Source organism: Marmota monax, unplaced genomic scaffold, assembly GCF_021218885.2.
Source record: "Marmota monax isolate L192 unplaced genomic scaffold, Marmota_monax_Labrador192_F-V1.1 WCK01_AAM20220418_F8-fsc00180, whole genome shotgun sequence".
Lineage (NCBI taxonomy): Eukaryota > Metazoa > Chordata > Mammalia > Rodentia > Sciuridae > Marmota > Marmota monax.
This window is the reverse complement of record NW_026693881.1, coordinates 3,460,847-3,475,260: the sequence shown is the minus strand read 5'-3', so window position 1 is coordinate 3,475,260 and position 14,414 is coordinate 3,460,847. Positions and strand designations below refer to the sequence as shown.

The window sequence follows — 14,414 nt, the reverse complement described above, 5'->3', positions numbered from 1 at the left end:
ATCTTGTATCATGCTACTTTGCTGAATTTATTTATCAACTCTAGAAATCTTCTGGTGGAGTTTTTTTGGGGTCTTCTAGGACTAGGATCATGTCAGCAAACAGGGTTAACTTGACTTCTTCTTTTAATCTTTGTATCCCTTTAATTTCCTTTTCTTGCCCGATTTCTTGGCTAGAGTTGCAAGAACTTTATTAAATAGAAGTGGTGAGATTAAGTGGTGAACCTAAGCACCCACAGGCTCAACCCAAGATTCCCTGGGTACCTATTGCTCCTTCTTGCTTCTTTCCCTGCCAAGTACTGAACCCCTCCCAACCTTCCCTGGCATCTCCCCTCATCAAAATACTTTCTTCTGCCCTCTCTCCAGCATCATAGTCAGTCAACAAGTATTTACCAAACATACTGCAGTGTGCCACAATTTAACATTAACTGAAAACATCTAGCATTGCTGCTCCCAGGTGGCCGGCACTCTCGTAGGGGACACATACATTAGACCATTTGTCACACTAGGGATATAGCATTACACTGTGAGACAGTGATGTAAGTTAGGGACTCCATTCAAATGGAACACTCCACTTGATTACTACAGAATAAACAGTCTTTTCAATAGCACATGGAACATTCTCCAGGGTAGAACAGGTACTAGGCCATAAAACGCAGATCAATAAATTTAACAGGAATGAAATTATACAAAATACGCTCTCTGGCCATAAGGGAATGAAAGAGGCATCAAGAAGACAACTCAATCATAGTTGTTTTGAGTTGCAATTCCTTATTGTCAATAATTGATACAAAACAAAAAAAAAAGTCAGCAAGGTTATGGAAGTCTTGAACATCACTGTCAACCAAATCATGAAGTCCAACAGAATGAAACAGTATTAAAAAATACTTAAATAAAATTGGTGGTATTAGGGATTGAACCTGGGGTTGGGGTGCTCTACCACTGTGCTCCAACCCCAGCCCTTCTTTTCTTTAAAATTTGAGAGGGGTCTCCTTAAGTTGCCCAGGCTGGCCTTGAACTTGCCATTCTCCTACCTCCACCTCCCAAGTAGCTGGTGTTACAGGCATGTGCCACCACGCCTAGCAAGGGACTTCTTGAAATACTGTGTGTGTGTGTAGGTCTCTCTCGCGGGTAGAAAAGTAGCTCAAATCACAACAGGGACTTAGGTCTTCTTTCTGTCCCAGTTTACACATAGGAGGCTTCAACTAAAGTAACTGACAAAATCCCTGATGACTGAGTCACGAGCGCATGTCAGCAGTCATTTTCCAGCATTGCCAGTCCGTGCCTGTCACCCCCGTGTCTCCCCTGTGACCACAGTGCTGGGCGGCCTCATTGGGGGTGCTGGCTGCTGCAGCTGCAGTCTTCAAGCCTTTCTTTAAAAACAAAACAAAAACCCAAAACACTGTCCAACGTAACTCCATTTTTTTCACGCGTCAATTTTCCTTAATATTCTCAGCACGCGGCGCAGTTTCCCTCATCGCCCCCAAAACCATTTCCAAGGGGAAATGCTGTCATTTCGATCGGGATCCATCTAAGGGGTCCTTCTGCTTTGGGGAGTAGCGCTTAAGTTGAGCCCCCCACCTCCTCAGGCTCCTAGAGATCCCCAGCTGGGGTTTTGGGAACTGCAGCCGCCAGGCCTGCAACCCGCGGGAGCGCCCAGTGGGGCAGCCGCAGACGCAGAGCTTCCCGGGACTCGTAGTCTCCACTCGGTCCGTCCAGCCGCGCTATGCCTAGGGCGGGCTCGGCGGCGCTGCGCATGCGCGGCGTTTCGGTCGGCTCGGGGACTCTGCGCACGCGCGGCATCTGCCCCGCCCCCTCGCTGGGCTGCTCGGGCTCCGCAGGCGGCGGCTCGGCTGCCTCCGGCTGGGCTCGGAGAGCTGAGGCTGCGCACGTCGATGAGCGTAGGGGACCGTCGGTAGTGAAGCGGCAGGTCCTGTGACCTCCTGCGCCCCCCAGCGTCCCTGGATACTACCGGTGGGCCCTGGAGGGCCGAGGCTGGTGGGGACCGGCCCGCGCTCCCGGACGCAGGTGGGACTGAGCCCGCGGAGCAGGTGTGCGACGCGGGGTGCTTGCGGGCCCGTGAGCCGGGGCAGCCGGCGGCAGCGGGGGAAACCCGCGCGCGACGTTGACACGACGGTGCCAGAACCCGCGTCGCTGTGCGTCTGGGGCGAGACCCCGAGCTCTGGAGCCTGAAAGGCTGGGATCAGTTCCCGCTCTGTCACCTGTTAGGTGGCCTGGGTGAGTCTGGTTTCTCACCTGGGAACGAGGATGTAAGTAATGACCTCATGACTGTTTTGAAACTTGTAAGGCATCACCTGTAGAGCAGCCAGATGCAGGTTACTAAGCCCCGGTAAGTGACAAGTGCTGTTATGTTTAGGGGAGAATTGTTCTTCTCATTGGATGACTCACCTAAAACCCACAGCACTCTAAGATCAACATGACCATCTGCATAGCTAGCGGTTGAGGGAGCTCAGATTCAAGGGCAGGTGTGATTTGCTTCTGGTTTCAGGTGCTAATATCACAGGTATCTGTTACAGGTATCTGAGCAGACTGATTTGTCTCCAAATACACAAGGATATGATGGGAAGTGAATATAGAATTTTACCATGTGTTAAATGTATTCTGAAATTACTGGTATCTCTTCAGATCCCTTGGATCAGACAGGTTCCTGGCCCCTTCTGCACTGCCAAGTTGTGTGTCTTTTAATATCTTCTGATATCATAATTAATTCCAGGAGTCAAGTTCTTGCTCTTAAAGTGAATTTGTTTTTCAGGTCCAGGTTTCAGCTTCTTGCAACAAAGTAGCCCTTGTGAAGTAGGAAGAAGGGCCCCTCTGTGTACAATAGTTTTACCTGGAAGAGAAACCTCTCTGACTTAAGCTCTTTCTCCAGAGCTTCAGAGCAAGAGACAAGATCCCAAGAAGAAGCAGATCCTAGATTTGCATGATCAGAAGCAGTTCTTGTTCCTCCTGCCCAGGGTGAGCCTGACTTGCTGACAGTGCCAACTCCAGAAGCCACTGCAGACTGTGACAGTAGAAAGTTTGGGCCAGCTTTGAACATAGCAGGGTGAGGCAGGGAGGCCCAGGGACAGGTTGCCTGGGGAAGTCCACTTCATGGCAGGGCTTGTGCAGGGAGGTCTGCAGGTGAGAGATGATTAGGTAGAAGGTGGAAGTTCTGTTCTTCTGCTGTCCTGGAGAGGCTCAACCCCTTGCTTCTCCATTCTACAGATGCTGTGCTGCTGTCACATGTCTGACACCACATGTGACTCTAATGAGTTTATCCTGGCTTCAGAGAATCCCAGAATGATGATACATGTGGGAGTTAGTTATATTTCTGACTCTGGAAGTTTTAAAACATTGGATACGAAAGTCTCAGTGACTTTCCAAGGGATGCCTAGTTGGTGACAGGAGATAAAAATAGTACAGTTCACTCACAGGTAAGTCTCCAAAAGCATCTCATCAAAAGGGCTTTTAGAGAAATACATCCAGTTAAAACAAACAAAAATCCTTGCCTTAGAGTATCTTATTCTTTTACTAGGCTTTCTGTGAGTTATCTCTATCAGAGGATAAGCAGTGTTACTAAGAAAAAATGATAAATGATGCATATGGAGTATTTTTCTGCTAAGCTAATTTTAATGAAAGCATAGTGTTTGATCCTTTGAAATGCTTTAAATCAAGGTATCCTTTGTTTTTATTTCTTTATTTTAGCTAGAAGGACATGTGCTTTATTGTTAAATCAATCTAGAAGACTTAATGTTCATTTAGAAGAAACAGCAGGTGTGAGCCCATGATCATTTCAGAGTTGCACTGGGACAGGTGTGCTGCCTGTAATGATCCTCTGCATGCATTCCAAGGCTTAGATGCTCTTTTAGAGCTGCCCTCCAATGGGGTTGGTGAGAGTTGGGGAAGAGAACCTGGTAGCTGTGAAGCAGGCAGTCTTATGACCCCATTCTCTTTATTTCTCCCCCCGCTGAGCCTTTACCATTCCTATGCTGTCCCAGGAGCCTCAGAAAAATGAATACATCTCAGGTGAGCACTTTATTCATTCCCTCACTTTATAATGTAACTGATTTATGAGGTTTAGAAGGGTCCATGCATTAAATGGAAAAGAGGAAATGGAAATAGGTCAAGTCAATCTTGATGGGAAATATAGTTTTACCATGAACTCCAACGTTTGCGCTTAGCCCTTGATAGATACATATTTGCTGGGATATGTGGGCTTCCTCCACTAACCAGTTTGCTATGATTTCATGTTAATCATGAATGGGCATTAAATTATATTGGAATATTTTTTGTATGTCTGTTGGACAAATGCTATAGTATATCCTTTATAAATATTATAAAAAATATAATGGATTTTCTGATAGTATCCTGAATTGCTATATAGACCCTAGTTGCTAATAAATGTGCTAAATTGATTCTTCCATATTTTCTTAGTCTTTTTTTAAAGCTTTTTCGAGGACTTTTATTTCTATATTCACAAATTAGATTATACTCTCTTGTTTCCCTGTCTAGTTACGTTATCATCATTACAGTCTCATAAAAGTGGGCAGTTTCCTGTTACTCCTTTTCTAATTTAGAATAGTGAGAAAGTATTGTCATATGAAGATTTTGGGAAATTCCCCTATAAATTTGGACTTTGTGAGGACTTTCTGTGTGAAGATTTTATTGAGATGACTTATTAGTCTGTTAAACAATTTATTATCATAAAACTATACTACATGGGTACTTTTATTAATGCAGTTTTCCTGATTACATTTTATTAGAAAATTTGTTCATTTTATTTATATTTTAGATGTATTTTTAATAGTACAAAGACTTTATTCCCTCTGCTATGTCAATAGCAGCTTTAAACATAATTTTAGTATAAAAGTTGCTGATTAGAAATGGACAAAATATGCTCTAATTGGCCCAGTCTGTACCTAGAATTTCGTGATGTGAGAATCTTAGTGACTGGTGTGAGGATCTTAGTGATTGGTGTGTGAGCTCTGCGTAATGGAAGTGGATGAACGTGCACCTGCCCTGTTTGTGTGCTCTGCCCTTGCACACCCATCTGATAGTACTATTTGTTGAAAGCAATGTACCTTCTCCCTTGAATTGCCTTGGCACCTCTGTACGTGTATGGGTCTGTTTCTGGATTCTGTTCAACTTCTAATGATCAGTGTTTGTCGTTTGCTAATACACTGCCTTGATAAGTATAGGTTTACAGTAAGTCTTGAAATCCAGTAATGAGCCTTCCAACTGATACCCTCTAAAATATGGGCGTTTTGTTTTTTTCCTTTTTTTTTTTTTTTTTTTTTTGGCACTGGAGATTTACCTGGGGGCGTTTAACCATTCAGCCACGACCCCATCCCTTTTTAATATTTTATTTAGAGACAGGTCTCACTAAGTTGCTTAAGGCCTCACTAAATTGCTCAGGCTGGCTTTGAACTTGCTATCCTTCTGCCTCAGCCTCCCAAGCTGCTGGGATTACAGGAATGTTCCACCACAGCCTGGCCTTATTTTTTTCTTTCTAACTCTTATACCTTTTTTCTTTTCCTTTCCTTGTATCAATGGTCAATATTCCCATTGACTGTCAGGGAGAAGTCTTCTGTATTAAGTTATGAAGGGTAATATACAGTAGAGTTTTTTTTTTTTTTTTTGAAAGATACCATTTGTCAAATTAAGAAAGATCCTCCCATTCTCAATATGTTAAGAACTCATTAATGGGTATTAAACTTTCTTAAAATTATTTGCTACAGAAATATGTGATCATATTTCTGTCTGTGATGAACTACAATATCTTGGATAAAAAATATTTTCCTGTCCGTGATTCTGAACCCTTAGATTGATTAGCTGTGTGCTGTTCCAGGCCTCAGTGTCGTTCAAGGACGTGACTGTGGAACTCTCCCAGGAGGAGTGGCAGCACATGGGCCCTGCCCAGAGGACCCTGTACAGAGAGGTGATGCTGGAGAACTACAGCCACCTGGTCTCCGTGGGTGAGCAGACCTGACTATGCAGCTCTCTCTACAATGCAGTTCTGTTTTCTCTTCTTTCCTTCTTAAGTTCTAATCACTGTTGATAAGGTGTATATTTAACAGAAAATATTATTGAGCACCTTTCAGCATTCTGGTCACTGAGTTCAGAAAATGTTTACCACAAAAAAATTTCACATATAGATCTTTGCGCCAACATGTGTTTTCATTTTTCTTGTGTAAATATGTAGGAGTGGATTTGCTGTGTCTTCTGGTCAGTTTATATATAACATTATAAGAAACTGCCAAAGGTTTTCAAACTGTCTATGCTGCTTTTCATTTATATATATATATATATATATATATATATATATATATATATATCACACACACACAATGTATATACATATATATTTTTATGCATGTATGCACGCGCGCATACGTGTGTGTGTATATATATATATATGAATAATTAATAATGATCTTATTGTTTTTTAGTTACCCACATTTGATAAGTTTTATTATTTTTTAACCATTTTGGGTTATATTTTTACCATCTGGTTGTATTTTGTTTAGCTTTAAGTTGTATTTACTGACCAACAATGTTGAAACTTTTAAATGTGTTTGTTAGCCATTTATAAATCTCTAATGAAGGGTTTATCACATCTTCAGATCATTCTTTGTTTACTTTAGCTTTTAGTTTGGGGGGATTTTTTTGTTTTATTTTTTAGTTGAAGTTCAGACCTTTATTAGGTATGTTTTGCAAACGTTTTCTCTGCATCTCTGGCTTGCTTTTTTTTTTTTTTTTTTGGTACCAGGGATTGAACTCAGGGGCACCCAACCACTGAGCCACATCCCCAGCACTATTTTGTATTTTATTTAGAGACAGGGTCTCACTGAGTTGCTTAATGCCTCGCTGTTGCTGAGGATGACTTTGAACTCTCCATCCTCCTGTCTCAGCCTCCCAAGCCATTGGGATTACAGGCATGCACCACCGCACCTGGCTTGGCTTGCTTTTTTAAGAAGAAAACATTTTCAGGGTGTTTTTTACATAGACTATTTTTTGAAAATCTTTAATAACATTTTGTAATTGATAATAATTTTACAAAGTTTTGGGTACTCTGTAATGTTTTGGTATGTATACACACTATGTAATGATCAAATCTAGATAGTTAGCATATCCATCATCTCCAATATCAATCATTTCTTTGCAGTGAAACATTCAGAATCTTCTCTTCTAGCTATTTGGAAGTAAATAATACTATATTATTGTCTATACTCATCTCATTGTATGGTGGTCCAAAGCTTATTCCTCCTACCTAACTGAAAATTTGTACCCATTGACCACCCTCTCCTCATCCTCCTTACCCACCCTCTCTATCCTCTGGTAACCATTATTCTACTCACAACATCTATGAGATTGATTTTCTTATATTGCATGTTAAGTGAGCTCATGTGGACTTTGTTTTTCTATACCTGATTTAATAACCACTTAGTGGATTTCTTTTTTTTTTAGAGAGAGAATTTTTAATATTTATTTTTTAGTTTTCAGCGCCACAACATCTTTATTTGTATGTGGTGCTGAGGATCGAACCCAGGGCTGCACACATGCCAGGCGAGCGTGCTACCGCTTGAGCCACATCCCCAACCCCAAGTGTGATTTCTTTTAGATCCATTCATGTTGCCACAAATAATATGATTTCATCTTTTTCTGGATTAATAGTTTTTAATTTTATGTATACCACATTTTTTTCATCCATTCATCTCTTGATGAACATTTAGGCTGATTTCATATCTTGATTATTGTGAATAGTGCTGTAATAAACATGGGAGTACAGATGTTTCTTCAATATATGGATTTCATTTCCTGTGGATATATTCCCAGGATTGCTGGATCATGTGTAGTTCTGTTTTTAATGTTTTGATGAGATTCCATGCTGTTTTACTTAGTAGATGTGCTAGTTTACATTCCCACTGATGGTATGCAAGTGTCCCTGTTCTCTGCATTCTCACCAATGTTTGTTATTCTATGTCTTTTTAGCAATAGCCATCCTAACAGTTATAAAATAGTGAGGTTTTAGTTTGCATTTGCCTGTGATTGAAGATGCTGAATGTGTTTTAATAGCTTGTTGTCCTTGCATATCTTCTTTTGAGAAATTTTTATTTAGTTTCTTTGCCCATTTTTGTTGTTGTTTGTTTTACTGCTGGGGATCAAACCCAGATCCTCATGCACACTAGGCAAACGTTCTACCACTGAGCTACACCCCCAGCCTTTGCTTATTTTTTAATTTCCTTGATATTGAGTTGTCTGAGTTCCTTATGTATTTTAGATATCAGCTGTTTATTAGATGGATAGTTTAAAAACATTCTGTCCCATTCTCTAGCTGTCTCCTTACTCTGTTGGTTTTCTTTGCTGTGCAGAAGTTTTTGGCTTTATATAATCCCATTTGCCTATTTCTGGTTTGTTGGTTTTGTTTTGGGAATCTTAAGCAAAAATTATTGCTAAATTCAATGTCATGAATCTTCTCTTCTGTTTTCTTATAGTAGTTCTGTAGTTTCAGGTCTTGTTTTAAGTCCTTTGTCCTTTTTGACTTGATTTGAGTATTATGGTAAGAGAGGTCTAGTTTCACTCTTTTGCATGTGAGTATTCAGTTTCTCCATCACTTATTGAAGATAAGTCCTGTGCCCATTTTGTATTCTTGGCATTTTGGTTGCAATTCAGTTGGTTACAGATGCAAGAATATATTTCTGATGCTCTGTACTGTACATTGGTCTGTATGTCTGTTTTTTTTTAAAGAGAGAGAGAGAGGCAGAAGAGAAGAGAGAGAAAGAAGAGAAGAGAGAGAAAGAGAGAATTTTTTAATAATTATTTTTCAGTTTTTGGTGAACACAACATCTTTATTTTATGTGGTGCTGAGGATCGAACCCAGTGCCCCGCACATGCCAGGCGCGCACTACCGCTTGAGCCACATCCCCAGCCCTGTATGTCTGTTTTTATGCCAGTATTATGCTGTTTTGATCATTGCTGCTTTGTAAGATGTTTGAGGTCAAGTATTCTGATACCTCCAGCTTCATGTTTTTTTTAAATTGGTTTATTATAGTTATATGCAATAGTGGGATTTATGGTGATATATTCGTGACATAATTTGGTTGATCTATTTCCCCAGCACCTCCCCTTTCCTGCCTTCCACTTTCTCTCACATCCCCTTCCTCTAGTCAGCTTGTCTCCCTAGTTTTATGAGATAACTTTTTATTCTTTTTTTCTCTCTAGCTTCAACTTATGAGAGAAAACATATGACCTTGACTTTCTGATTCTGGCTTACTTCATATAACATGATGGTCTTCAGTTCTATCCACAGTTTAATTCTTTATTACTGAGTAAAACTCCATTGCATATATATACCATCTGCTGATAGACACGAAGACTGATTCGATAACTTGGCTATTGTGAATTCCATTGCTGTAAACATGAATATGCAACTATTGCTGTAGTGTGCTGACTAATTCTTTTGCATAAATATGAGGAAGTGGCATAGATAGTTCATATGATGCTTTCCTTCCTAGTCTTTTGAAGAACCTCCATGTTCCTTCGTTCCCCATATCCTTGTCAGCATTTATTATTATTTGTGTTCTTGGTTATTGCCATTCTAACTGGAGTGATGAAATCTCACTGTAGTTCAATTTGCATGTTCCTGATTGCTGAGGATATTGAATATTTTTCATATATTAGTTAACCATTTATATATCCTTTTTGGTAGGGAGTACCGGGGATTGAACACTGAGCCAAATCCCCAGCCCCATGTTATATTTCACTTAGAGACAGGGTCTCACAGAGATGCTTAGCACCTCACTTTTGCTGAGGCTGGTTTTGAACTTGAGATCCTCCTGCCTCAGCTTCCCGAGCTGGGATTACATGCATGCACCACTGAGCCTGGCCCATTTATATTTCTTCTGAGAAGTATCTGTTTAGATTATTTGCCAGTTTTTAATTGGGTTATTTGGGTTTTGGGATATTAAGTTCCTTGAGTTCTTTCCTTGTCAGGAGAGTATCCTGCAAAGATTGTCTCCCATTCTATAGCCCCTCTATTCGTGCTCTTTTATTGTTCCCTTTGCGTGTAGAAACTTTTTAATTTGATGCCATCCCTTATTCATTCTTGATATTTTCCTGAGCTTTAGGAGTCTTATCGAGGAAGTTGTTGCCTGTGCCTGTATGTTGAAGTGTGATCCTATGTTTTCCTCTAGGAGTTGCCAAGTTTGTGGTTGTTATGATTTGAATATGAGTTGTCCCCCCAAAAGCTTCATGGGTCATTCAGTGTGGTAATGTTCAGAGCTTACATAATCAGAGTATGAGAGCTGTGACTTCATCAGTGGATCAACCCATCTGCTGGACTAATCATTTGAAAGGATCACTGTTGTTTTGGGGTGACTATAGGCAAGAGGGGCCTGGCTGGAGGAAATAGGTCACTGGAGGCGTGCCTTTGGGAATTGTATTTTGTTCTTGGCTCCTCTCTGTCTTTTGGCTTCCTCACGGCTCTGAGCGGACAGCTTTCACCCAGCTCACCCTTCCTCCACGATGTTCTGCCCCCGCACAGGATCAGAGCGATGAAGGTGACCGCCCGTGGACTGGACCTCTCAAACTCTGAGCCCAAAGTGAAGTTTTCTTCCTCTAAGTTGTTTTCCTCCGTTACCTCACTCACAGTGACAAAAAGATGGCTGACACAGTAATCTGATTCCTAGGCTAATATAAATCCAAAAGACTTTTTGGAACTGACCCTTGTGCAGGGTGAGAGACCAGTATCTAATTTTATTCTTCTACATATAAGTATCCGATTCTCACAGCACCATCTGTTAAAAAGGCTGTCTTTCCTCCCAACATTTGTTTTTATCTCCACTGACAAGGATCAGATGCCCGTGTCTTTGAGTTTGTCTGTGTGCCTTCCATTCCATTAGTCTACATGTCTGTTTTTATGCCATACCAAGCTACTGCTGTTCTCTTATGTTATGGTTTAGATGTAGGTATCCCCCAAGAGCTCATGTGGGAGACAATTAAAGAAAATTCAGAGGTAAAATGATTGGGTTATGAGAGTTTAGACCTCATCAGTGCATTGATTCCCTGATGAGGATTAACTGCAGGCAGGTAGGGTATGGCTGAAGCAGGTAAATCAGTGGGGGAGTGTCTCTGGGGTTTATATTTTGTCTGTGGTGAGAGGAGCTCTTGTTCTCTCACTTTGCATCCTTTCCTCCACCACACTCTGCCTTGATGTCCTGCTTTACCTCAGGCCTTGGGAAATGGAGTTGACCATCTATAGACTGAGACTCTAAAACTGGGAACACCAAATAACCTTTCCTCCTCTAAAATTGTGTTTGTCAGATCTTTTGGTCACTACACTATAGCTCTGTAGTGTAATTTGAGATAGGGTATTGTGTTGCCTCCAATATTGTTCTTTTGTTGTTGTTTTTGGGTACCAGGGATTGAACTCAGGGGTACATGACCACTGAGCCACATCCCCTGCCCTATTTTGTATTTTATTTAGAGACAGGGTCTCATTGAGTTGCTTAGTGCCTTCTTTTTTGCTGAGGCTGGCTTTGAACTTACCATCCTCCTGCCTCCGCCTCCCGAGCTGCTGGGATTACAGGTGTGTACCATTGTGCCTGGCTCCAGTATTATTCTTATTAATCAGAATTGCTTTGGCTATTCTCAGTCTTTTTTTCTTCTGTATGAATTATAGGATTGTTTTGTTTAGTTTCATGAATAATGGCACTGGTATTTTGATGTGATTGTATTGAATCTGTAGACTATTTTCGGTAATATGGCCATTTTAACAATATTAATTCTGCCTATCTATGAAGATGGGAGGTCTTTCCATATTTAATGTCTTTTTTATTTCTTTCCTCATTGTTTATAATTTTCATTATAGAGGTCTTATACCTCCTTTGTTAGATTTATTCCTAGTTTTTTATAATCTATTTGAATGGAATTGTTTTCCTGATTTTTTTCCCAGCAGATTCATTATTAGTGGTGTATAGAACAGCTGGTGATTTTTATATATTAATTTTGTGTCCTGATACTTTGCTGGCTTTGTTTATCAGCTCTAGAAATGTTCTGATGGAATTGTGTGGATCTTCTAAGTATAGGATCATATCATCATCAATCAGTGAAAATTTGGCTTCATCTTTTCCCATTTATATTGCTTTTATTCCTTTATCTTGCCTGATTACTCTGGTTAAAATTTCAAGTACTGTGTTGAGTAGAAGTTGTAAGAGAATACCTTCTAGCCTTGTTCCTGATTTTGGAGAAATTTCTTTCCATTTGTTCTCTAACAGGATGATTTTGCCTTTGAGTTTGTAGTAGTAACCTTTATAATATCAAGTTAAGTTCCTTCTATCCCTAGTTTCTTTAATTTTTTATCATGAATGGGTGCTCAATTTTGTCAAAGGCTTTTTCTGCATCTATTGAGGTGATCATGTGATTGCATCCAAATTTTATTTATGCAGTGCATTGCATTGTAGATTGTATATATTGAACTGTCCTTGAATCTCTGGAGTGAAATCAACTTGATCATGTTGTAAAATTTTCTTAGTGGTGTTTTTGAATCTGGGTTATTAATATTTTATTCAGAATTTTTGCATCAGCCTTCATGAGGGATATTACTCTGCAGTTTTCTTTCCTTGACATGTCCTTATCGGGTTTTGTCGGGGTGATTCTGACTTCATGGAATGAATTTGGGAGTTGTCCTCACCCCTGCCTTTCTTTCATGAAACCCTTTGAGGAGCAGTGGCAATGGTTCTTCATTAAAGCTCGGGTAGGATTCAGCTAAGAATCCATTTGGAGGCTGGGGCTGTGGCTCAGTGGTAGAGCACTTGCCTAGCATGTGTGAAGCACGGGGTTCACTCCTCAGCATGATATAGAAATAAATAAATAAGATAAAGTTATTATGTCCATCTACAGCCAAAAAAGAAAAAAGAATCCATTTGATCCTGGACTTTTCTTTGATGGCAGGCTTTTTATTACTGCTCCAATCTCATTGCTTGCTACTAATCTGTTTGGATTTTTAATATTCTACTGGTATATTTTTGTTAGGTCATATTTGTCTAGAAATTTGTCCATTTCTTCTAGATTTTTCAGTTTATTGCAACTAAAATTTCTCAGATAATTTACAATAGTATTCTTTCATTAATTTTTGCTCTGATCTTCATTATTCTCTTCCTTCTGGATTTGGAATTATTTTGTTCTTGTTTTCCTAGAGCATTGAAGTGTATCTTTAGATTATTTATTTGTGATCTTTCTGACTTTTTTTTTAATGTAGGCACTCAGTGCTATAAAATTTCCTATTAGAACTGCCTTCATAGTGAGTCAGAGATTTCAGTATTATTATCCTTTCATGTTTGACTAAGAGTTTCCTAATGTCACCAGTCATTTCTTCTGTGATCCATTTATCATTTGAAATGTATTGTTCAGTTTCTGTATCTTTATGTATTTTCTGTAGTTTTTTTTTTTGGCTGTTGATTTATAATTTGTCATTATGATTTGATAAGATAAAGAGATCAATTTTTAGTATTTTGCCAAAACTTGATTTGTAGCCTAAAATATGGTTTATGAGCAGCTGAAAAAAAAAAGTGAATTGGCTATTGTTGAAAGAAATATTCTATAGATGTCTATTAGGTTCATTGTATTTATAATATTTTTTATGTCTGAAGATTATTTACTGAACTTATGTTTAGATGACCTATTTATTAGTGAGAGAGATGTGTTGAAATCACTCAGTGTTGGTATATTGGAGTTTGTCTGAGTCTTTGTTTTATGTAATTAGATGTCCCAGTATCTAGGAGCTTAAAAATTCACTGTTACGTCTTGTTGGATTGACCCCTTTACCAGTATGAACCGACCTTCTTTCTTGAACAGACATTTTGGTTGTTATGTATGATAATAGCTAGTCCTGCTTGCTTTTAGGCTCCATTTGCACCGAATATCCTTTCCATTCTTTTACTTTTTAGCCTGTGGGTATCTTAGCCTGACTCATGGGTCTCTCACAAATAACGCGTAGTCAGGCCTTTGTTTTTAAACAAATCTGCCCATTCATGTCTTTTAAATTGGAGAATTGAGACCATTTACATTGAATGCTATTATAAAGAGATGTTGATTATTTCCTGCTGTTTTGGTGTATTGCTAATGATTAATTCAGTTCTAATCCTTATTTGTTTACCCTTCTAATGAGATTTATTTTTAAGGAGCTCTAGAATGTAAGTTCTTCTGTGTGTAGTGTTTCTTTTTAAGTATTTTCTGTAATGCTGGCTTAGTAGTCATGAATTATTTTAGTTTATGCTTATCTTGGAATGTTTTTTTTTTTAATTTTTTCTTTATATTCATAAGAATAGCTGTGCTGGATAAAGCAATCTTGGTTGGCAGTTATTTTCTTTCAAGGTTTAGAATACCCCATTCTAATCCCTTATGGATTTTAGAGTTTG

General features: G+C 39.4%; 1 protein-coding gene across 1 annotated transcript in view; it reads left to right on the top strand.

The window, feature by feature from the left end:
- Positions 1 to 1,817: 1,817 nt before the first annotated feature.
- The window catches only part of Znf510 (zinc finger protein 510), a 54,907-nt gene continuing 42,310 nt past the window's right edge, over positions 1,818 to 14,414 (top strand). Inside the window, exons 1-4 of the mRNA XM_058585154.1 lie at positions 1,818 to 2,267; positions 2,771 to 2,973; positions 3,996 to 4,023; positions 5,846 to 5,972. Coding sequence (XP_058441137.1) covers positions 2,939 to 2,973; positions 3,996 to 4,023; positions 5,846 to 5,972 — 190 coding nt within the window. The 5' untranslated portion in view covers positions 1,818 to 2,267; positions 2,771 to 2,938. The remainder of the gene's footprint in view (positions 2,268 to 2,770; positions 2,974 to 3,995; positions 4,024 to 5,845; positions 5,973 to 14,414) is intronic.